Genomic DNA, 25,426 nt, shown 5'->3' with positions numbered 1-25,426 from the left:
AAGATCTTTCCTTATAAGATTTATGTGCCTAGCATAGGGTCTGGCAAACAGAAGACACTTAGTGAATGCTTGATTAATGAATTGATTGATTTAGAGTGGGAAAAGGCTTTAGACTTTTATCCAGTCCAACTCACTTATTTTATTGTTAAGGAAACTGAGACCCAGAAAGGTGAAATGAAATGTCTAAGGTCACACAACTAGGAAGTAGCAGACCACGGATTCAGCTGTAAGTATCCTGCCTCCAAACACCTGGTAACAAAATCTGGAAATCTCTCTCTCTTACTTTCTCTCTCCCCTCTGCATTCTCTCTCTCTCTCTCTCTCTCTCTCTCTCTCTCTCTCTCTCTCTCTGTCTCTCTGTCTCTGTCTCTCTCTCCCTTCTGTCTCTTTTTGCCTCTCTCCTCTTCTTCCTTTCCTGTTATTCCCTTTCCCTCCCTCTCCCCAAGAACTTGTATAATAAGTGGAAATCAAACAAGTTCTAATCATAGCGAATAATTAGAGAAATTAAAATTAATGCAATGCTGAGGTTCTACCTTATCCCTGTCAGATTGGCAAAATTTACAAGAAAGGAAAATGGAATTTGTTGGAGAGGCTGAGGAAAAACAGGCATAAAAATGCAGTATTTAGTGGAGCTGTGAATTGGTACAATGATTCTGGAAAAAAATTTGAAAGAAAATTAACTAAACTTCGGATACTCTTTGATACCATGATACCACTACCTGGTCTTTATCTCAAAGACATCAAAGAAAAAGGAATAAATATTAATTCTCTCTGTTATGAGTAGGAACTAGAAACCAAGAGGAGGAATGCCCATCAGTTGGGGGAATGAGTGAACAGATTATGAATGGAATGAAATATTATTGCACTGTTAGAAATGACAAAATCAAGGAAGACTTGTGTGAATTGATGCAGAGTGAAGTGAGTACTACCAGGAAAACAATTTATAGAGTAACAATAACATTATAAAGGAAAAAAAAACTTTGGAAGGATGAAGAATTTTAACCAGTACAGTGACCATGATTCCAGAAGAATGATTATGAAGCATGTTACTGTCTCCCTCTTAACAGAAAGGTGATAGCCTCAAGATAATTAAAGACACATACATTTTTTGGATATGCCCAATGTGGGAGTTTGTTTTACTTGACTATCCATATCTGTTATAAAGATTTTGTTTTTCTCCCCCTACCCCATTTTTGGAGGAGGAAGTGAGAGAGAGAGGAGGGGCTAAGCAACAGATTGCTTCCTTCCCACCCTCCAAGAAAAAAGCAAAGCAAAGAAAAGAAAAGAAAAGAGAACCATTGAAGCAATTTTTTAAAGTACAGAAAAGAACGTAAGAAAGATCAGAAGGAGTCACAGACAAGCTGGTCAACTTTGAAAGTTTCATGTCGAATTTTTGCTTTAAGCCACTAAAGCACTAAAACTTTGGGGGGCATTCTGTATACTTACAAAGAAAAAATCTTTTATAGAGAGACTAGTGTCATGTACAATCCTCTTCTGTTCTATCATGCATCTGAAAATGCCCACTTTATTTGGTGTTTATTTAATTTAGAATAAGAAAAATAAAAATTTAAACAAAGAGTTCCATTTATAAAGTGAAAGTTAAAACAAGGTTTTTAGTGCTGGAGACAGGGAACAGTTTGTCAAATAAAACAGAAACAAGAAGTATTTGGCTTTTTCTGTTTCCTCTTGGCATTTAAGATTGATGGCATTCATACCACATGAGTGAGAAGTAGGACCTGAGAATTAAAATAGATTTACAGACCCACAGCACAGAAGGGAAAGATGGAGCCTATGGATCCCTCATTTCTATCATCAAATGATGAGTAAGTACATAGTATTAATTCACATTGAGGATATGCTACTCTCTTCTATTTTTGAAAACTTCTGACACAGAAAGATGACATAATGTGCCTGTGCCAAGTGAGACGGATGCTGAGCTAGGCAAGTAGCCACAAATGGAGATGACTGGTCCATTGCTGTGACCGCATGGCCCCAAAGCCTCAGGAATGTGTGAGAGGGAGATGTCAATGGAAACTGTGGTGAAGACTGGGAGGCTAAAGTTGGCCCTTTGTTTTGCAAACAAATAATGGTTTATTTGGTATCTGGGCCAACAAGATGGCCGTTTGATGAAATAAGTTATTTGCTAATTCCTTCCCATCTCCATTCTAATCTGTTTTTTCCTATCTTGCCTACTCCCACATCTGACCTCTTTGACTATGGAGGGGAGAGGAGGGAAGAAGGACCATATCTGAGATGGTAGAAGTTATGGAAAGGATATGTGAGAAAGAAAGGCAGAGAAGGGAAATGGAGTTGGGGAGAGAGGGAGAAAAAAGAACAGGGAATTAAAAGGGAGAAAGATTATAGGGTGTTATAGGCTTATATGAAATAATGTGTGGAAAGTGCTTTGCAAACTTTTAAATGCATATAAGTTAAATCAATAAGTCAATTTATTAAATGCATACTATGCATCAGCCACTATGCTAAACACTATGGATATAAGGAAAGGCAAAATAGTCCTTGGCCTCAAGGAGCTTATAATCTGTGTGGGAGACAACATGTAAACAAATATATATATATATATATAGAGAGAGAGAGAGAGAGAGAGAGAGAGACAGAGAGACAGAGAGACAGAGAGAGAGAGATGTGTGTGTAATTTATGTATATATGTATGGGTGTATATATATATATATATATATACACACATATACATGTATATGCACACATATAATTTGTTATTGTTGTGTTTCAGTCATGTCTCACTCTTTGTGATCCCATTTGGAGTTTTCTTGGCCAAAGATACTGGAATGGTTTGCTATTTCCTTCTCCAATTCATTTTATAGATGAGGAGACTGAGGCAAACAGTTAAGTGACTTGCCCAGGATCACCCGGCTAGTAAGTGTCTGAGGCCAAATATGAACTCAGGAAGATGAGTCTTCCTGACTTTGGGCCCAGGGCTCTATCGACCAGGCCACCTAGGTTGCTCTATCTATCTACTTATTTTATATATATATATATATATATATATATATATATATACACACACATATGTGTGTGTGTGTGTCTATGTGTGTGTATGTATATTATCTCTAATTTACCATATATAAAATTCCACCTTCTACAGGAAGCCTTTCCATCTCTCTGTGAATATCTGTCTATCTACATCTTTTGTCTACAAATATATGTGTGTATATATGTATGTATATATATTCTCACCAGTAGAAGGTGGGATTTTATATATGGTAAATTAGAGATAGTTACAGAGGGAAGGCAGTAGAATTTAGGGGGATTGGGAAAGGCTCCCTGTAGAGTGTAGGATTTTAGCTAGGACTTGAAAGAAGCCAGGAATGCCAGGATTAGGAACTGCTGAAAGTTCTTGAGTGAAAGGTAGACACAAGCTCAACGCTTTGAGCCCTGTAAGCACCAAATGCTTCATTCCTTCATCCACGGATCCATTCACTCAAGCAAAGCAGTCTACCCAGAAGATGACTCAGTGGGGGAGCCCCTGCCACCCAGGCAGGCCTCAGACAGAATAGTTCTTGTTATCTACCTAACAAACAGGCCACTCATTCTGTGTCCCTCAGTCTCTCACTTCCTGGGCAGCCGAGACTCTACCTTCACACTGGGCCTGCTGACTCAATAGTTCATAACACCTTGACTTGTGGCTTCTTTCACCAGCCACACTTGGATTGTCAAGAGGTTTCCTTCCCCCCAACAAACAATCCCCAATTCAAGTTAAGTGTACCAGGCCCCTGCTCTCCCTTACTTCCCCTACAGTTTGAGAGGCCAGTCCTCTAATTGACCCTATGGAGTCAATGTAGACGCAAATGCACACAATCAATCGATCAATAAGTATTTCTTAAGTCCTCATTATGAAACTAGGGACACAAAAACAAAAGTGAAATAGTCTCTACTTTGGAAGATAATATGGATGCACATAATGGAAAGAATGTACATAACCTATTGGGACATAATAGGAATATACATAAGACAATGTCTATTTAGTCACATACCTGCATATCTATGTATCTCTCCATCCGTCTATCCATCTATCATCTATCTATCCATCTATACACAAACCTCCCTATCTACCTATCCATCAATTTATTATCTATCTTCTATCGATCCACCTACACATCTGTCTGTCTGTCTATCTATCTATCTATCCATCTGTCATCTCCCAGTAAATTCTTCATAAGCAGGACCAGGCTTCAGGGACTAATGCAGGGATGGGGAACCTGCAGCCTCAAGGCCACATGTGGCCCTCTAGGTCCTCAAGTGCAGCCCTTTGACTGAATCCAAACTTCACAGAACAAATCCCCTTAATAGAAGGATTTGTTCTGTAAAGCTTGGACTCAGTCAAAAGGCCTCACCTGAGAACCTAGAAGACCACATGTGGCCTTGAGGCTGCAGATTCCCCACCCCTGAACCTATGTATAGCTCCTGGGAAATGGGAATTCAAATCTCCAAAGATAGAACAAATCTATGTAGACAAGAGAGCGTGTGTATGGCGAGACCAGCCCCGTGGGAGGTTGGAACAAGTGCAGTTGGAAGAATGGGGGCAGCAGGGATGGTGGAGAAATAACTGAAAGTAGTAGAGAGTGGAACAGCAGCAGCGCCAGTTCTACAGGGAGAATTGATGACAGTGGAAGTTACCAAAGAGATATCCAGATTTTTCTGATTAGCTGTGTTGACTTGTTTATGTGGCTAAAGCTCTGCCCTCATTCAGTTGCCTTGCAGTGAATGTGGAGAAATGGAATTGACTTTATGCCCCTCACTTTTCCCTCCTTTGTCAGGGTCCACTTTTAAGTGTGGTTCCTTATTCTGCTATAAATTGTTTTTTAACTGACCTAGTTTTACTTCTCATAAGCATCTGTGGTTGACCCAGACCTGGGTATTTCCATGTGTGCTTCTGTATACAATTGTTGTATTTGGGCTGGGAGATGGCTCTGAGAGGTTTCTTTTATAAACTCTCAGGGGTTAACATATCCCCCTGGGGACCGCTGAGCTACGGTTAAGTGTTTTTTTTGAGGCAGTTGGGGTTAGGTGACTTGCCCAGGGTCATGCAGCCAGTAAGTGTCTGAGGCTGGATTTGAATGCATGTCCTCCTAACTCCAGGGCTAGTGCTCTATCCACTGTGCTGCCGAGCTTCTCCCAGTTAAGTGTTTTTTTGAATGATCCTCCAACTCTCAACAAGTGGAACTTTGAGACTTTATCTTGGGCCTCATTTGGATTTCTCTTATTGTTTCTTGACTGTGATTTCTTTATGAAATATAGAACAGCCAGTGTCTTCCCAACTTTCTGAAGAAGGTCCCCAGGACTGTATTTAGGATATAACTATGTATACACAAAGAACAGTTAACTTGTCAAATTTGTCGACACCATACATCTTTTGTTGGCCAAAGAATTTCAGCTGTCTGCTGACAACTATGACAAATGTGATCAATGATGCTTTGAGCCTGAGCTTTAAGACCAAAGTAGTAAATGGGAGTTCTAGTGCAAGTATCTGATGGACAGAGCTGAAATAATCTTGAAAAGTGTTGGGGAAGAATAATTAAAGAGATGGGTGGTTATCTGCTGATAGGACACTCTCCTTTCCTCAGTGAGTTCAGTCTTTCTTTCATCCTCAACTCCTGTTCTCATACTAGAGGATGTTAGAATATGACAGCCAACCAGATGACCACTCCTAATGTTCCTCTTTAAACAACTTAAATAATGCCTCAAACCAACTTTTGGAGCATCAGAGTCAACAAAAAGCTGGGGTGAGAAATTCTTCTGACCTTAGCAAACATAACAGATCAGCAGGAGAAGTGTGTGACACCAGGGTGGAGGCCTGTCTAGAGACCACACACACTGCCAAGGCAACAGCAGTCACAGCAGCTGAAACAGCTTCAAAAGTTCTCAGTCCAGAGTCATTAAGGGGTTGGGTCAGAAAGAGATTGCAGGGGATCCTTTTCTGGCACTGGATATAGCTGGTGCTGATTGGGCCAGAACTGTGACCCAGAACACAGTTCCAGGGCAGAGAGGAGCACTGAGGGTTGGTCACAAGGGAATAAGGACCTTGGGCATAGCTCCAGGGTCAAGGAACAAGCTCCAGGACACTTATGGGTGCAGAGAACCGAGGCCCTTCTTGGGTAAAGAAAAGAGCACGGACAAGGAGAGCAGTGACCACACCTCTTTCAGGAACACACCCCCTTGGAAGCTCAGAAAACTTAAAAACCCCCAGAACTAGCTCTGAAAACAGCAACATGAAAAAACCTGAAACTTGGGACAGTGCCTCCCTACCCTCAGGTAAGCAAAGCCCAACTTTAACATAAAGTTCAAAGTAAAGAAATAGGCTTGAAAATGAGCAAACAATAACAACAACAAAAAAGAATTTGACCATAAAAAGCTAGTACCATGACAGAGAAGATCAATCAGAAGGAAAAACAGTGTGAAAACAGCTACAAGCAAAGCTTCCAAGAAAAATGCTAATTGGACCCCAACCAACAAGAATTCCATTAGAGCTAAAGAAGGTGATAAGGGTGATAGAGGAAAAATTGGGAAAAGAAATGAGAGTAATGCGAGAAAATTATGAAAAGAGAACTAACAGTTCGTAAAACAGGCACCAAAAAATACTGAAGAAAATAATACCTTAAAAACAGAATTGGTCAAATGGAAAGGGAGGTACAAACTCTCATTGAAGAAAATAATTCCTTAAAAATTAGAATCAGGCAAGTGGAAGCTAATGACTCTATGAGGCATTAAGAAATAATACAACAAAGTCAAAAGAATTTTTTAAAAATAGAAGAAAATGTGAACTATCTCATTGGAAAAACAACTGAGCAGGAAAATAAATTCAAGAGAGATAATTTAAGAATTATTGGGCTACCTGAAAGCCATAATCAAAGAAAAAGCCTAGACATCATATTTCAAGAAATTTTAAAGGAAAAGTGCTTTGATATCTTGGATCCAAAGGGTAAAATAGAAATTCAAAGAATCCACTGATCACTTCCTAAAAAAGAACCCAAAATGAAAACTCTAAGGAATATTATAGCCAAATTCCAGAATTCCCAAGTCAAAGAAAAAAATTCTTCAAGAAGCCAGAAAGAAACAGTTCTAATATCATGGAGCCAAGGTCAGGATTACACAAGATTTAGCAACTTCCATATGTGTTAAAGGATCATAGGGCTTAGAAAATGATACTCTAGAAGGCAAGGGAGCTAAGATTACAACCAAGAATAACCTACCCAGTAAAACTGAGTGTAATCCTTCAGAGGGAAAAAGGGATCTTTGATGAAATAAAGGACTTTCTAGCGTGTCTGATGAAAAGATTAGAGCTAACTAGAAAATTTGACATTCAAGCACAAAATTCAAGAGAAGTATAAAAAGGTAAACATGAAAGAGTAATCATATGGGACTCAATAAATTTAAACTGTTTACATTCCTGTGTGAGAAGATGATAAATATAACTCCTAAGAACTCTATCTTTAGAAGGGCAATTAGAAGGAATCTACACAGATAGAGAGTATGGATGTGAGTCAATTATGTTGGAATGTTCTCCAAAAAAAAATGTGAAGGGGTAAGAAAGAAGGATGCACTGGGAGAAGAAGGAAGGGACAGATAGAATGGGGAAATTTTTGTCTCATAAAAGAGGTGCACAAAGAAGAGCTTTTACAGTGGAGAAGAAAGGGGGGCAAGGCTTGAACCTCGTTCTCATTAGAATTGGTTCAAAGAGAGAATACAACTTACCCATTAGGCAAGTAGAGGGATAAGAGAAAGGGGGGCAGCGGAGATGATAAAAGAGAGGGCAGATTAAGGGATGCAGTGGTTAGAAACAAAACAGACTTTTAAGGAGGGACAGGAGAGAGAGAGAGAGGAGAGAGAAAGAGAGACAGAGAGAGACAGACAGACAGACAGAAGGAAATAGAATGGAGGGAAATACACAATTAGAAATTGTAACTGTGAATGTGAATGGGGTGAGCTTACCCATAAAATGGAAGCAGGTAGCAGAACGAATTAAAAACCAGAACACACTTGAGACACACTTGAAACAGAAAGACACACAAACAGTTAAAATAAAGGGCTGAAGCGACTCTATTATCCTTCTGTTGAAGTTTAAAAAGGCAGGGGTAGCAATTATGGTCTCAGACAAAGCAGAAGCAAAATTCTATTTTGCTAAACCGTACCATAGACAATGAAGTAATATCAAAACTTTTTACAGCAAGTTTCTCTGATAAAAGCCTCATTTCTCTCATGTATACTGAGTATAGAACTGAGTCATATGTGTAAAAAATAAGAGGCATTCCCCAATTGTTAAATGGTCAAAGGATATGAACAGATAATTTTCAGAAGAAGAAATCGAGGTAGCTAGGTGGCGCAGTGGATAGAGCACCGGCCCTGGAGTCAGGAGAATCTGGGTTCAAATTCAGCCTCAGACACACAACACTTACTAGCTGTGTGACCCTGGGCAAGTCGCTTAACCCCAATTGCCTCACCCCCCCCCAAAAAAAAGAAGAAGAAGAAATCAAAGCTTGTCTATAGTCGTATGAAAAAATTCTCTAAACCGCTATTGATTAGAGAAATGCAAATTAAAACAACACAGAGGTACTACCTCACACCTATTAGAAATTATAAATGCCAGAGGGGATGAAGGAAAAATAAACACACTAAGGCATTGTTGGCGGAGATATGAACTGGTCCACCCATTCTGAAAAACAATTTGGAACCATGCCCGAAAGACTATAAAATGGTGCATATCCTTTGGCCCAGCAATACCACTACTAGGTCTATATCCCAAAGAGATCAAATAAAAAGGGGAAAAAACTTATATGTACAAAAGTATTGATAGCAGCCCCTTTGTGGTAGCAAAGAATTGGAAACTGAGGGGATACTTATCAATTGGGGAATGGCTGAACAAATTGTGTAATGTAATTGTGATGGAGTACTGTTGTGTTATAAGAAGTGATGAGGGGGTGGCTTCAGAAAAACAACAACAACAGCAACATGGTAACACCTAAATGAAGTGATGTAAAATGAATATATTATTGTTCATAGTAACAGCAATGTTGTGATGAAGATCACCTGTGACTTAGCTATTCTGATCAATACAATGATCCAAGACAATTCCAAAGGAGCTTATAATGAAGAAAAAATAGTGCTATCTTTTTTTTTGTGATATGGCTAATAAGGAAATGTGTTTTGCATGATTTCACATGTATAATCGATATCATGTTGTTGCCTTCTCAGTAGGTGGGGAAAGGGGTGGGAGGGGGGGAGAGAATTTGATTTAAGGTGGGGGGTGTAATTCCTTAGATGGGGAGGATACATTATACTCTCTATTCGCTAAAGGTCAGATGGAGCTAATCTTCTTTACCTGGGAGGTGATAATCATAGCAAGAGAGAAAAGGGTCACAAGATTACCATTCCCTTTCATTTACATGACCAACTCTTGAGCCATTGACTGACTTGAAGGCATCTGAGTCTTAGGGAGAAAGAGCCCCAGGCTCAGATACACATGCACATTACACACACACACACACACCAGAACTGGCTATACTTGGTGCCTCTGTTTCCTTTTGTCTCACTCTCTTCTTAACCCCCTGAAATCTGGCTTCTGACACCATTACTAAACTGAAACTGCTCTCTCCAAAATAACCAACAATTCCTAATCACCAATTCTAAGGTCTCTTCCCAATCCTAGTTTTCCTTGACCACTCTTCAGTCTTTGACGCTGTTGAACACCCTTTCCTCCTGGGGATTCTCAGATCTTTAGTGTTTATTGATACTGATCTCTCCCAGTTCTCCTCCTGCCTGTCCTACAGTTCCTTCATTTCCTTTTTAATCAATCAATCAACATTTATTAAGTACTTACTATGTACCAGGCACTGTGCCAAGCTCTGGAATTACAAAAAAAGGCAAAAGACAGTCCTCACCCTCAAGGCTGTGTCTTGGAGCCTTTGCTGTTTTCTCTCTATACTTTATACTCTCTCTCTTTTCATTACCTCATCAACTCTTACAGGTTTAATTGGCATCTCTAAGTGGATGAATCATATATATATATGTATATATATATGTGTGTATATATATACACACACACACACATGCATACACACATATATACACACATACATACACATATGCATTTATATTTATATGTATATACATTTCTACATACGCATGCATATATACATGTATATGGGTATATGTGTGTATATATGTACACACACATATAATTAAAATCCTAATCTCTCTCCTAAACCCAGTCTCACAACATAAGTTACTTACTTCATGTTTCCAAGAAGATGTCACAGAGATATCTCAAAACCAACATGTACAAAACATAACTCATTTCCTTTTCCACCAAACCCATCCCTCTTCTGACCTTCCCTATTACTACAGAGGGAACTACTTTTTTTTCTAGTTACCAAGGTTCAGACTCTGGATAATCCTTCACTTCTCATTCTCATTCAACCCACATAGCTTTCCTTTTAGTCAATAAATCTTGTTTCTCTCTGTCTCTCTCTGTCTGTCTGTCTGTCTCTCTCTCTCTGTCTCACACACACACACACTCTCTTTCTTACTCTCCAACATCTCTCACATAAATCTGCTCCTTTCCATGCACATAGCCATCACAGCATCACCTTAGTTTGGACCCTTATTATCTGCCTGCCAAACCATTGCAATACTTTCCTAATTGATCTCCCTTCCTCACCTCTGTCCACTCCAACCCATCTTCCATACAGTTCTGATCATTTTATCCCCTGCTCCATAAACTCCAGTGACTCCCTAGAATCAGATGTCAATCCCTCTATTTAGCATTTATATCTCATGCCTTCCCAGTGGTGTTACACCTTACTCCCCACTTCCTTCTCTGCAATCAAACTTGGTTTATCTGCTGGCTGTTTGGCACAGTAGTCCATCTTCCATCTCTGTGATTTTGTGCCAGCTGTCCCCAATACTTAGAATGGCCACCCTTTTCACCTCCACTTCTAAGAATCCCCATGTTCCTCCAAGACTCAGTGAAGGTGCTACATTCCACACTTGTTTTCCTTGGTTCCCATTTGCTTCTGGTTGTTTTCACTCTGGTAGACACTTTTCAACAATGTTCCCTCTCCCCCATCCCCACATGCCCTCCACTGAGTTGCTATAAATGGATCTCCTTTGGCCATGGCTGAGACTTGATGACTAGTTCCGTTCTCTGTTCCTCTTAATTGATTCCCCCTCCCCACAATTACAGACTTACTGCCTTGCACAGCAGGGTACAGCAGTGACTCTGGTATTTAAAAATTAACTTGAGTCCAAAAATTTCCAGATTTTATTTACTTCCAGAGTTTATTTACTTCATATTCAAGAAATACAGGTACACAAATGATTAAGAAACCAAGACTCATAAGTACAAAAGATTTAGGTATTCTTAATGGCCTACAAACATCCCACAAATATCAAAACCTGTCTGTTTTAACAAGAGCTTCTTCTTTCCTATTCAGATATTATTGTTTACCAATAGAAACTTTTACTCTTTATTATTTTTTCTTATTATAATATTTCTTCCCTCCTTAACCTCCTTCACACTTTGTCAAAGTTAAGTTATTAAAGCTGTACATCACCTTTTACCCCCCAAGATAATTTTTATTAGTAACCTAGTAAACATCATTAAACACATTATAATACAAACAAAATTTTGGAAAAAAAATAAATTACATGAAAAAACATTAACTTCCATTCTTTTGGATGTTTTTAGAAGAAAAAAGTATATATTAACTATAACAAAATCTCGGGTGCGGCCTTTTGACTGAGTTCGAGTTTTACAGAACAAATCCTTTTATTAAGGGAATTTGTTCTATGAAATTTATATTCAGTCAAAAGAGCTGCCCTGAGGAGCTAGAGGGCCACGTGTGGCCTTGAGGCTGCGGGTTTCCCACCCCTGCATTAGCCCCTGAAACCTGGCCCTGCTTATGAAGAATTTACTGGGAGATGATAGATAGATAGATAGATAGATAGATAGATGGATGTATAGGTGAATCGATAGGTGATAGATAATAAATTGATGGATAGGTAGATAGGGAGATTTGTTTTCTTGTTATTTACGTATTTCATCACCAACCTCTTCACAGTTTTGGCTTCTGAAGGACTTCCTTTTTTCCCCCTTCCTATTGCACCCCATTCAGCACTTTTTAAAAGCAGTTTTCCCATGGTATAAATATAACATTTTTTCTGGGAAGCAAGGGCTTGGGTGCCCTTCCCTTTTCATTATTTAACAAACAAACAAACAAACAAAAAAAGAATGTGTTCTCATTCTTTTAGGTCTAGTTGTGAATTAGATTCTGCTCAGTGATTTCACAGGTCTGAACCAGTTGCTTCTATAGGCCAGCAGGAGTGTCTGGAAACATCTTATTTTCAACTAATTCAATTCAACAGCCATTTTACTGTGCTGAGTAGATTTGACTTTGACAAACATCAATTAAGCGATTGCTATGTACCAGGCACTGTATTAAGATCTTGACTGTATCACAAGTCTGCAATTATTCCAAGGAAAATCAGGTGTAATTCCTAGTTAGCTTGGAGAGTCAAGAACCTTTGACAGCCCCACCAAAGAATTCTTACCCCACCATACTCCCAGCCATAACTTCTCAATATTCACACATATATCAAATGTATAAAAGAAAAGGCTGACTATTACTGGGTAATGAGAAAGGATTTTTATTGATTTATGAGCGTGGTGGCATGAAAAAGACAATGGGTTTATTGTCCATTGCTCTAACTTTGTACTCCAGCTCCACCACTTCTGTTGCTGTATGGTCTCATAATTCCAGTTGTACGACTTTCTAGCCACGTGGCCAAGTAAACTCTCTAGGCCTTCGTTACACTGTCTGTAAAATGAGTCACCTGAAATAGTGGTTAGAATGCTGGACTTGGGGTCAGGACAGACCTGAGTTCATATCCCACCTCTGAAACTTATTAGTCCTAGAAGAACTAGACTTTCTTTCTTTGAAAAGTTCTCAGAGGGGCAGTTAGGTGGTGAAATGGATAGAGCACCTGGCCCTGGAGTCAAGAAGACCTGAGTTCAAATCTAGTCTCAGATACTTACTAGCTGTGTGACCCTAGTCAAGTCACTTAAGCTCCAAAAGAAAAAGTCTCAAGAGTCAGGTTAGAAGATCTAGATGAAAGTATGCATTAGTAATTAAGTCTTTATGGAGCATGTGTTCTGTCCTTAGATTTGAGCTGAGCTCTGTAGGGGATGAACCTATCTTTGCCCTCAAGGAACTTAGGTAGCTTGGGAGGTTGAACAAACAAACAAGAAAGGAGAAAGCAAAGCACTTCACCAAGGAGGTAGGAGTGTTAAGTGCTCAGAGAAGGCAAAGATTGTCATGGGCTGAAATGGCCAAAAAATGACCATTTGGAAGAAGAGGATTCAGATACTCAGAGGGGAGTAGGAAAGACATTTTACAAATAGTATCAGCCAAGGAATGGAAGTGGGAAATAGGAATGGTTTGTAGACGGTACAACGAGGAGATGCATGACATTATGTGGATGTGTTCATAAAATAATTTATCTAAATGTTTATCTATAGGTTTACTGGTGCTATCTATATGATTGATCTCATTTGACCCTCAAAATCCTGTGTGATAGTGGAGCCCTTCTCACACCCGTTTTACAGATGGAGCAGTAGAGTCTCAGAGACTTTAAATGACCCACTCTTAATCACATAGCTCAAAAGCCTCCAAAGTGAGATTCAAAGCCAGGGCTTTCTGCCTCCAAGTAAGTCTAAGGCTCTATCTACTTCGCCACGCTGCCCCAGGCTATGTTGGAGGGTGATGGAAAATTAGTTTGTGTCATGAAAGTGGGAACAGATTTTTTGGAGGACCTTGAGAGCTTGACAAAGGAGCTTGGATTTGGTCGGGCAGGAAACATGGAGCACTTGGAGTTTCTTTAACAAGGGAGTGGCGTGTGACAGCGCTGTTTCATCCGGTGGTGGTGCATAGGCATGACTGACGAGGGGAGAGCCTGGAAGTAAGCAGGCACGCACAGAAGGGCCGAGACACTCTATCTCTGCCAGCCTCCATTTTCCCGAGAGTTGTGAACAGGTATGATTGCTGTTCTCTGTCCACAAGGTGGCCTCTTAGGGGGACACAATGAAAGTTTCTCCTGCTCTCATTCTTGTGCGGCTCGGCTTAGAGAGGCTGCTCTGAGGTGCCTTTCAGAGAAGGATTGAACCATCCCCATCACTCGTATAGCTTGTAACACTGGCACTTATGATAGTACTTTCTCGCTTGTGAGCATCAGGGAATAAGAACTGAGGGCGGACATCATGGCTACACAGGATGGACAGGCATTTCCTATATAAATGGTAAAGGTATTTCCTGAATTTTTCACCAGCAAAAGCATAGATAAAGGGATTGAGGCAGCAGTGGATGAAGGTAATTGTTTCTGTCACGTTCATGGCAAGCCTCAGGTCCTTCTTCAACTCACAACTATCAAAGAGGTTGTAGTATTTGAGTGTTTCCAGGAAGACCATCACATTGTAAGGTGTCCAGAAGAGGACAAACACAATTACCACTACCAATATCAACTTGATTGTCCTTGCTTTTTTGTGGTTTTTGCAAGAAAATATTGTCCGGATGATCCCAAAATAACAGTAGCACATGATGAGAAGTGGGACCAAGAAGCCAAGGAAATTTGTTTCCACATTCCGGAGCACAGGCCAGATATCCCGAAGAACATCAGGGTAATTAGCCAGACACTCATTGTCCACTTGTTCAGTGAACATGAACTGGGGGGTTGCAACTAGGATGGCCGTCGTCCAGACGCCAAGACTGACTACGACGCCATGTTGGACTGTCCTGCTGTTGAGGGAGTTGGCTGCCAGGACTATCGCCACGTATCTGTCAATGCTTATGATGGTGATAAAGAAGATGCCACTGAAGTAGCCGATGAAGTAGAAGGCGGTGATGAGCTTGCATAAGGCATTGTTGAAGCCCTGCTCATTTAGCACGTAGTGGGTCCAAAAGGGAAGAGTGGTGACAAAGAGCAGGTCGGATAATGCCAAGTTGAGGAGGTAAATGTCTGTGATGCTTTTATGTTTGCTGCTGTTGGTGAGAGCGAGGACCACCAGCATGTTCCCCACCAGGCCAAAGGCAAAGACAAGGGAGTAAAGAGTGGGTAGGAAGATGATCCCGAAATCCAAGACATTCCTCTGGTCACAGGCAATGGGGAAGTTTTCATAGCTGTACATGAATGTTGTTGTTTCAAAGCTTGTTTCAGTCATGGTGAAGGAGAGGTAACTGAGGAAATAAAATAACAATCACATTAGCCAACAGAAAGGGCAGAATTCTGTAACTGACCAAGATCCTTCTTATGACAAGTCAAAAGTTAGGTCAAACTCCCAGTTTCATACTGAAGTCCTTAAAAGTAATCGTCATAAATACACCTAGTCAAGCAAAACAAATTCCCATGTTGGTCATGTCCAAAAAATGTATGTCTCCTGCATATTTAGTCCATTATATCCATCAAGTGGGAAGGTGTGGGGGAAGGAGGGAGAGATAACAATGCTTGTTAATGGAAAAAAATTAAGATTAAAAGTAATTGTGAGATCTGCCCTTCTTTTCTTTTTGGGTAAACAGCATGGCCTTCTGCACCCCTTTTCTCTGAGTGTTCTCTCCCATTCTTCACCTTAACCGAACCTTGACTCTCTCAGAAGTGGCACTGCACCCCTTAAACCTTCTGTGGTGGAGACTCTATCTTGTTACATCTCTTGGGGAATCAGGAGAAGCAAATTCCTTGAACCTTGTAGACCATTTTCCCCAAGCAGAGAGCCAGTTCCCCTAATTCAGGCCCAAGATAACTTCTCCCTATCCTTCACAATATTCATTTTGACCAAGTTCAACACAAGTGGCAAACCTCACTTCCCTTTGTTTGCCTGCTGTTGTATATATTTTTTAGCATTTTTCTTTCATAAAAGCTTTGTTTTACTTATATCTTTTATTTATAACATAATCTTAAATCCTGAATCCAAAAGCCATGCCTTGTGACAAAGATTTAAAAAGAGAGAGAGAGAAAACACTTCAATAAAATCAATCAATACATCATCTTTTTAAATTTTTTTTAAAAGAAGAGCCATGTACTCCATCCTCCCAGTCCCTCAGGCTTACAACCTAGGAGTCCTTCTGGACTCCTCACTATCTCTCACCCCCATATCCAAGCTGTTGCCAAGGCCTGATGATTTCACCTGTGCAAAATCTCTTGAATTTGCTCTCTTCTCTCCTCTAACACCTCCGCCTCTCCTAGGACAGCCCTTCATCAACTCACACGTGAACTATTACAATAGCTGCTGGTGGGTATGCCTGCCTCAGTTCTCTCCCCACTGCAATCCATCCTCCAAACAGCCACTAAAGTGATTTTCCTAAAGTTCACATCCCATTATGTCATCCTCTACCCTCAATAAACTCTAGTGGCATCCTATTACTTCCGGGATCAAATACAAAATGCTCTGCTTGGCATTCTCAGCCCTATGTAATCCAGCCCTGTCCTCTCTTTCCAGGCTTCTTCCACCTTAACTCCTGGTCACATTCTCTTCAATCCAGTGGCCTCCTGGCTGTTCTACAAACAAGGCACTCTGTATCTCAGCTCTGAGCATTTTCTCTGCCTCACGTGCCTGGAATGCTCTCCCTTCTCCACTCTGACTACTGATCCTGGCTTCCTTTGAGTCCTAATTAAATTCCCTGTTTTCCCAGAATCCATCCTCAACCACTCAATTCCAGTGCCTTCCCTCTATTAATTATTTCCTATTTATCCTGTATATAGAGAGAGCGCTTGTTTGAACTTATTCCTTTGCTTGTCTCTCCCATTAGATTGTAAGCTCCTCGAGGGAAGGAATGTCTTATGCTTCTTTCTCTATAACCAGTACTTAGCATGGTCCCTGGCATATAGCAGATGATTGATAAATGTTTATTGATTGATTGTTGATTGATTGACATTATGTCTTCTTGCTTGCCTTCACTTTTCCTAAATACACCACATGCAGGTCGACCTCAGAAACCCTGAGAACAACCTAGACCTAGAACGTACTCAGAACATTTGATTCCCACCTACCCAAAGACCTGACATTTTTCCCCACTCCCAAATATATACACATAGAGCTGACACTTGTTAACTAGCCAGTTGCTTTTTATACCTGGTGATTATATAAAAATTATTTCATCTTTCAACTCATAGAGATCAAATTGTTCTGCAGTTTCTAAAATTAGGACTTAATCTTTGCTTACTGAAGGAGCCAGGGAGAGCCTAGCCCCAATCAGGGCCCACTACAGTGCCTTGCCCTTAACAGATTTTTCTTTAATTGAATCGAATATGTCTGATTGAAGGGAAGCTAGGTGACACAGTGGATAGAGTGCCAGGCCTGAAGTTAGAGAGACTCATCTTTGTGAGTTCAATCTGGCCTCAGACACTTACTAACTGTGTGACTCTGGGCAAGTCACTCAACCCTGGTTGCCTCAGTTTCTTCATCTGTAAAATAAGCTGGAGAAGGAAATGGCAAACCACTCCAGTATCTTTACCAATAAAACCCCAAATGGGGTCATGAAGAGTCGGACATGACTAAAATGATGGAACAACAGCAAAGTCCCACCTTCTCCAGGAAGCCTTTCCCAAGCCTTCTTATTTTTAGTGGTTTCTCTCTGTTAATTATTTCCTCTTTATTCTGTATATATTGTTTGTATATTTTGCATGTTGTCGCTTCCTGTTCCTATGCAGTGAACAGGCTGTGTCTTTTGCCTCCTTTTATAACCCCAGAGCTTAGCCTAGTGCCTGGCACATAGTAGGGGCTTAATAAATGTTTATTAGTTGATTGATTGAAGTGTGTCTTGAACTCAAGTCTTCCTATGTCTGAAGTAGGTTCTTTACTCACTATGTCAAACTCCCTCCTTGCAAATTAGCATGGTAGACTAGGATTGTTGTGAGCTTAGAGTCATAAAGACCCAGGCCCATACCCTGCCTCAGATACTTGTTCAATCTAACTAACTGTTCAATCCTTGGTAAATTGATTAACCTCTCTGTGACTCAATTTCCCTCATCTGTAAAATGAGGGGGTTGGACCTCAAAGGTTCTTTCCAACTCTAAATACTTGATCATATGAAATACCCCTTTAATTGGCCATGTCTACCTTTGTCTTTGACAGGTAACATGATGGCCACGGAATAGCTCTGACCTTAGAGTCAGAAGACCTGGGTTTGACTCCTTCCCCTCTATGATCCTCATTTATGAAATAAGGATAAAAATATTTGTGCTCCCTACTCCAGAGGGATGTTTTGAGTAAAATGCCTCATAAACATGAGTCATTTCTATTATTTTGAGGGTTCAAGGAAAATAAAGTGGGAATGTTGAAGAGGGTCTATAGGAATCTGGGTTCTGAGGACTGGAGAAAGTAGGGAGGGCTGGACCAGAGGAGAAGCCTTAGTGAGTAATCCTATTCACTCACTAATGCACTAGAGAAAGTGCCTATGACCTCTCTGTGACAAGCAAGTTGATTGAAAAGGAAGAGCCCCATTTCCACGTTATTTAAGGAAATGATTCAAATGTAGAAGAATCAGAGGCATGCCCCAACTGATAATTGGTAAAAGGATATGAACAGGCCGCCCGCAAAGGAAGAAATCCAAGTTATCTCTAGCCAGATGCAAAAATGCTGCAGATTCACTAATAATTAGAGAAATGCAAATTAAAGTAACTTTGATATTCCACTTTATCCATTAAACTGGCAAAGCTAATCAAGATGGAAAATGAGAAATGTTGGAAGGCTACCCTAAAATGGGCCCCTTAATTCGTTGTTGGTGGAGCTGTGTATCAGTCCAGCCATTCTGGAAAGCAATTTGGAAGTGTGCCCAAAAGATCATTAAACTGTGCATTTGACTTAGTCGTACTAGGTCCTACATTAGTAAGGCTAAAATATTATTAATTTGGGCTCCTATTAGTTGGAAAGTCATAAATGATTTGGGGTTTGCTTAAGGGATGGTGAGGAAAGGGTCTAGAAAGAAAGTTCAGACCAGATCTGGGCATAGGAAGATTAAATCTTAATGGCAGTATCAGTGGGGTGGCATGGAGGGAGTGAATGGACCAGACTGCCCCTGGAGCCAGGGAACAGCCGCTCCAACTCAAGGCTGATAGTGTACTAACCAAATGTTAAGGTCCTGCCCATTTTTATTCTTCTGATCACCCTTTGAATCCATTCCCTATTACCTAGTAAGACTCTAGCACAGTGGAGGAAGACATATTTAATCAGGGCTGAGTAATTTAGGGCGTGACCTAGAGCACCTCTAATTTCCCCCTCTTTCTGTTGCTTTTCATATCCTTTTATCCCCCCTCAGCTTCAGTCTGAAGTCAAACATACTCAGGGTGGGTAGTGAAGTCATCCAGAGAGCCAAGAAGAGCCAGATTCAATGTCTGGTTATTTTTAGTTACTGCCTAAATTAATTTTGGATGGCTTAGGAGAAATAAAATAAGATGATAAAAGCAACAATAACCCATATTTCTAGAGCGTTATCTGGTTTACGTGACACTTTCTTCATAACAACCTTAGGAAACCACACTGACCTATTTGTTCTTTTCACATGACTCTCCATCTCTCATCTCAGGCTCCCCATGCCTAGAATGCTCTGCCTCTTTGCCTCCCTTCTCTTAGCTTTCCTGGCTTCCTTCAAGACTGAAGTATAGTAATTCTTAGATAGCAAGAATTATCTCATTTGATCCTCATATCAACCATGTGGGGTAAGTGGCAGTTAGGTGGTGCAGTGGGGAGAGTGCCAGGTCAGAAGTCAGGAAGACCTGAGTTCAAATCCAACTTAGTAGCTGCATGACCCTGGGAAAGTCACATAACTTCTGTTTGCCTCAGTTTCCTCATCTGTAAAATGGGGATGATACTAGCACCAACCTCCTAAAGTTGTTGTGAGGATCAAATTAAATACCAAGTGTAAAACACTTAGCATAGTGCCTGACACATAGTAGGTACTTAATAAATGTTAGCTATTATTATTAGCTATTTATTGATTATAATTATGTTATATATTAGTACATATAATATATGATATATATTGTGCATAATATATAATGTAATATAACATATATAATGATATATTATATATTATAGTATATAATATAAGCTAATTATAATTAGCTTATATTATTAAGGTAGCTAGGTGGCACAATGGATACAGTGCCAGGCCTGGAGTCAGGAAGACTCCTCTTCCTGAGTTCTAATCCAGCCTCAGACACTTACTAGCTGTGTGACCCTGGGCAAGACACTTAATTCTGTTTCCCTCTGTTTACTCATCTGTAAAATGAGCTGGAGAAGGAAATGGCAAACCACTTCAGTATCTTTGCCAAGAAAACCTCAAATGGGGTCACGAAGAGTTGGACACAATTGAAAATGACTGAACAACAAAAATTATTATTATTATTATCTGTAAAATGGGGATAATAATAGCATCTACTCCCCAGGATTGTTGTGAGGATCAAATGAGATAATAATTGTAAATCACTTAGCACAGTGCCTGGCATACAGTAGGTGCTATATAAATGTTAGTTATTATTCTCATTATTCCCATTTAGCAGATGGGGAAACAGACAGAGAAAAGTTAAGTAACCAGTCAAAGGTCACACTGCTGGCAGGTGCCTGAGGAGGGATCAGAATTCAGATTTCCTGACTCTGTGTTAAGTGCTTTAGCCCCCACCCCAAGCTGTGGTGAGTGGCATAAAATAGGTACTCAAAATGCTGTGGGGAGCCTAGGAAAGGAAGGGCTAGGACCTGGGACTGGGAGGCAAATCAGAGACAGCTCCCCAGAGGAGGCATCATTGAAGCTGAGCCTTGAACAACAGACAGATCTCTGGGAAGCAGAGAAGAAATTCCAAATAGGTCCAGTAAATATCAGTCCATTCTTCAGTAACTGTGTATTTATACAAACTCTACCTATTTCCTCAGTGTGACATTTCGTCTTGCCTATCCTAAATGTGATATTTTCACAAGATATGATTTGGTATCTGATGGTCCCCTGAACATGCAGGATAATAGTTTCTTAGATGGTTCCTTGTGTGCTTTGGGAATGGTCTGCCCTCAATTTCCATCCTTCTCATCTTCTTCTTCTTCCCCCTCAATTTCTGCCTCTGATTTACCTTATAAGACAGCCAAGTTTCAATGACCTATTGAAACTCTGAAACTCCCCAGGCCTTCTGGAGCCTCAATTCTCAGCTCAGGAGTGCCTAGCTTTATGGTGTGTGTGTATCAGATCTGTGATCTCATTGCCACAGGGAGCTTCCAGTGAACAACTTCCTTGAGTAACACCCATCAGCATCTGTTCTACAACCTCCAGGACAGCAGGGTATAGTGGGAGTCAGAAAGATAGGAGTTCAAATCCTTCCTCAGATTTTTACTGTTTGACCCTGGGTAAGTCATAAAACTGAACCTCAGTTTCCACCATCTGTAAAATGGGCATAATCGTATCCCCTACCTTTCGTCGTGAGGATCAAATGAGTTACTTACTGCCTTGAAAGCACTTTGCAAATCTTAAAGGTTGTACAAATGCTAGGCAACTATTATTATAAATTATTATTATTACGTTATTATATACTACTACTACTATTATTATTGCCTAGGGCATTGAAAGGCAAAATAATTTGCCCAGCATCAAGCAGGTGTCAGAGACAGGATTTGAACTCTGGTCTTTTTGCCTCCCCAGGCCAGTGCTCTGTCCACTACACCCCATTATTTCTTCTTGCATCCCACATACTCTAGATGCTAAAATAAGCCCCAGACTCTTAGGGCTAGCTAGCAATGCTCCTCAGTTCTCCCAACCACCAATTTTGGTGTTTTCTCTCTTGTTTGACATTTAAGGTAAACCAGCATTACTCAACATCTCAAACGACCCACCTGTACAACTTGGTTTAGAAATGGAATCACATTCTCTTACCTTGAGCCACTTCTAAAGCAAACGTCTTTGCTGGCACGTCAACTCCTGTCATCAGCCCAGACTTTGTCCAGAAGAAAGTATTTCCCTTTTCTTCCAGCTATTGTAGTAGCACCCTTTGTGAAGGTGGCCAATGGGCTGTCTGCAAGGAAACTTACAATTTCCTGTGAGGTACTAGAAAACGTGCTGATTCTGAATGAAGAAAGGCAAAAGCATGAGATGTTGGCCAGTCCCGAGACATCACTGAGCAAGGATATGGTGTGTTGTAGTGGTGCCAAATTCATAAAGAAAAATCCATGTGTAAAAAAAATCCTGCAAGCTGCAGATGAATTTAGAAAACCACACTTTAACATTATATATGTTCTATTATATTTTTATTTTGCTAAATAGTTCTGTTACATTTTAATCTGGTTTGGCCTCACTTGTGGGCTAAAGGTGATGTGAATCAGGAAGAGCTGGGTTTGAATCCTGCCTCACACACGTACTACCTGTGTGACCTTGGGCAAGTCTCTCTGGGTCTTACCTCTCAGAGCCTCAGTTTCCTCATCTGTAAAAGGAGTGGGCTGGACTTGATGAACTCTATAATTCCTTCCAGTTCTAAATCTCTATGATTCTACAATCCAAGAAAAATTCGGGTATATGCGCTCATTTGAAGGTAGTGTTGTTTTTCTTCCACTGCACTAAGCTTGCTAACGCGCATGACTCTCGGGATATTCCTTTTCAGTTGCCCCTCATCCTCCTCCATTAGGGTCTTGGTGTCTGGCATCTCTCTCTTTCCTTTGGAATGGGAGGGAATGCAGCTCCTACAATAGGCGGGGGTGAAGCCGTAGGCAGCTGCCTGTGCCCTCAGCCACCTGTCTGCTTGCTACATATACCCTGTCTGAGCCCACTAGCTCCTAGTTGTTCTCTTCGTCCTTTCCGCTTGCCTACTCTGCCAGGAAAGCCTGGGGGTTACTCCAGGATGAGAAAGGCCAATCACCCAATCTTTCAGCAACTGAGTTTCCTCATTTGTAAAATGAAAGCTGTTGGAGTGGATGGCTTCTCAGGTCCTTTCTAGCTGTATAATCCTTTCAGATTATGACCAATAACTCTCTGATGCCTCTCCCGGAGCAGCTAGTTGGTGCAGTGGATAGAGTGCCAGCCCTGGAGTCAGGAGGACCTGAGCTCAAATCTGGTCTCAGATACTCATTAGCTGTGTGACCCTGGGCAAGTCACTTAACCCCGTTTGCCTCAGTTTCCTCATCTGTAAAATGAGCTGAAGAAGGAAATGGCAAACCACTCCAGTATGTCTGCCAAGAAAACCCCAAATGGGGTCACGAAAAGTCGGACATGACTAATTGACCAAAAAAAAAAAAAAAGGTTTCTGTGACTCTTCTGCTCATCCAGTCTTGACATTTAGATATCCTGAGTGAAGAAGAGGTGGTTGTAACAAAATTGTGCTATAATTTTTCTATGTTTCATTCATTTCACAAATATGTATAGCGTGCAGGCTATTGCCATAGCATTGTGCTAAGCAATATGAAGGATCCAAAGAAACAAGTTAGATCGTTGCCCTCAAGGAAATAATAATCTTGCTAAGAATCCTGACCATGAAACTTTAGTGTCTTCTCTCTGGGAGACCACACACACACACACACACACACACACACATGTAAAAAGTTAAATAATGTGAACTCATGTTGGAGAAGTTCTGGATGAAGGGTTTCAAATTCAATTCCAAATCAAGTTCAATAAACATTAATTCAATGTCTACTGTTATCAATCAGCAAGCATTTATTAAACACCCACTGTGACAGTTGTTGTGCTGATCACTGGGGACACAGACATCAAAACCAAACCGTCCATCTAAGGTTCTTTATGTGTTGGTGAGGTCAGGGGAGCCCTCTTGAAAGGACACCAGACTAGCATGGTCTTGAAGGTTGAGTTGAGTTTGGGAGAGAATTGGAGTAGACATCATTTTAATAATGGGCTCTCAAGTAGATAATGCTTTATAAAGTGATTTTCATCTAGCAATCCTATAAGAAAGGTGGTTCAAATATATTACCAAATCCATTTTTTAAATGACAGAACCAGCTCAAAGATGTTCATTGACTTGCCCAAGTAAGTCACTGTTACGAAGACAAAGACTTGAATCCAAATCTCCAGGCTCCAGGCTTAGTGTTCTTTCCCTCAGACTCATGCTACTTTATAGGCACAAAGCCAAGGAGACAGGAATCAGCAGGACGTGTTTAAGGGATCACTGAGTAGAACAATCTAATTAGAGCAGAGGGTTCTCAATAAGGATCACTGGGAGGTACATTTAGAAATTAAGGGTTCAGGGGCAGCTAGGTGGCACAGTGGATAGAGCATCAGCCCTGAAGTCAGGAGGACCTGAGTTCAAATCTGGCCTCAGATCAAACACTTGACACTTACTAGCTGTGTGACCCTGGGCAAGTCACTTAACCCCAATTGCCTAAAAAAAAAAGAAAAAGAAATTAAGGGTTCACAGATTTAAGAGCAGGGAATTTAGAGGCTACCAATTCTACCCTCTTGTTTTACAGATGAGGAAAATCTAACAAGTGTCTGAAGCAGTATTTGAACCCTGTCTCCTGACTCCCAGTCCAATGCTCTATTCACTACTGCTTATTCCCTCCAATTTTGTACCACAGTGCTGAGGGACCTTGAGCACCAAGCAAAGGAATTTGGAGGTTTTTTTTATTGGCAATGGGGAACCAACTGAAGATTTGAGGATAAGAAAAAAAAAAACCAGCTGTGTGGCCATAGGCAAGACACTTAACCACCATGAGACTCAGATTCCTCATCTATAAAATGAGAATAATATGAAACTAGTACTTTCCTGACACAGCTGTTGTATAAGGAAACACAATCACAAATGCAAAATGTTTTTAAAAAAATTAAAGTTCTATGTAAATCTCCCCTTTTATTATTATTATTATTGGCTAAGAATACTAATATGCTAGAGGAGGAAAGAATGGATTGGATATGAGAGCCACTGGGACAAGAAAGGAAGGAAACAAGTATTTATTAAGCACTTACTATATGCTAGCTGTGCTAATCGTTTCACAAATATTATCCTGTGTGATCCTCACAACACCATTATTATCTCTATTTTACAGTTGAGGAAACTGAGGTAGACACCGGCTTAAGTGACTCATGCAGGATCACACAGCTAGTAAGCATCTAAACCCTGATGGAAACTCAGGTCTTCCTGACTCCAGGCTGCCCCTAGAGAAAAGGAGACTTTCAGTATGTTTTCCATTCATCACTCACAGCAAACTGGTCACATATTGGCATTTGGATAGCTTCAAGTATTGTTAATAGAAGTACCTATGTGACATTAACCATATTTGCAAGCTCAGGAGGAATAAGTACCACTGTGGTTTAGTGGAAGGACCACTGGATTTCAAGTCAGAAGACCTGGTTCTGAATCCTAGCTTGTGACTAGTCACTTATTCTTTCTCTAAGCCTCAGTTTTCTCATCCATAAAATGGCAGGGTTGGA

General features: G+C 40.5%; 1 protein-coding gene and 1 long non-coding RNA gene across 3 annotated transcripts in view; one reads left to right on the top strand and one right to left on the bottom strand.

Annotated features, from left to right (window-relative positions):
* The first annotated feature begins 1,725 nt into the window (after positions 1 to 1,725).
* LOC114032584 overlaps positions 1,726 to 25,426 on the top strand; it is a 35,671-nt gene continuing 11,970 nt past the window's right edge. Inside the window, exon 1 of the long non-coding RNA XR_003567850.1 lies at positions 1,726 to 1,822. This is a non-coding gene — a long non-coding RNA (uncharacterized LOC114032584). The remainder of the gene's footprint in view (positions 1,823 to 25,426) is intronic.
* On the bottom strand, positions 13,024 to 22,788 carry CX3CR1 (C-X3-C motif chemokine receptor 1). Of its 2 annotated transcripts, XM_027847921.1 has the most exons (3): positions 22,449 to 22,788; positions 21,929 to 22,117; positions 13,024 to 15,259 (listed from the first exon to the last, which is right to left on the bottom strand). In XM_027847921.1, the coding sequence occupies exon 3, from the start codon at positions 15,241 to 15,243 to the stop codon at positions 14,176 to 14,178; it is 1,068 nt and encodes a 355-aa protein (XP_027703722.1). In that variant the 5' UTR covers positions 15,244 to 15,259; positions 21,929 to 22,117; positions 22,449 to 22,788; the 3' UTR covers positions 13,024 to 14,175. The 2 variants fall into 2 exon arrangements, with proteins under 2 accessions (XP_027703722.1, XP_027703721.1); XM_027847920.1 differs by lacking the exon at positions 22,449 to 22,788 and having other exon boundaries at positions 21,929 to 22,202.

This window comes from Vombatus ursinus, unplaced genomic scaffold, assembly GCF_900497805.2.
Source record: "Vombatus ursinus unplaced genomic scaffold, bare-nosed wombat genome assembly UNPS02005459.1, whole genome shotgun sequence".
In the NCBI taxonomy this organism is placed as follows: Eukaryota; Metazoa; Chordata; class Mammalia; order Diprotodontia; family Vombatidae; genus Vombatus; species Vombatus ursinus.
Note: the sequence above shows the minus strand (reverse complement) of the source record. Positions and strands in the feature narration are given on the sequence as shown.

Coding starts and splice junctions, on each gene's coding strand:
- CX3CR1 (XM_027847921.1), bottom strand. CDS start 15,243: ATGACTGAAACAAGCTTTGAAACAACAACATTCATGTACAGCTATGAA.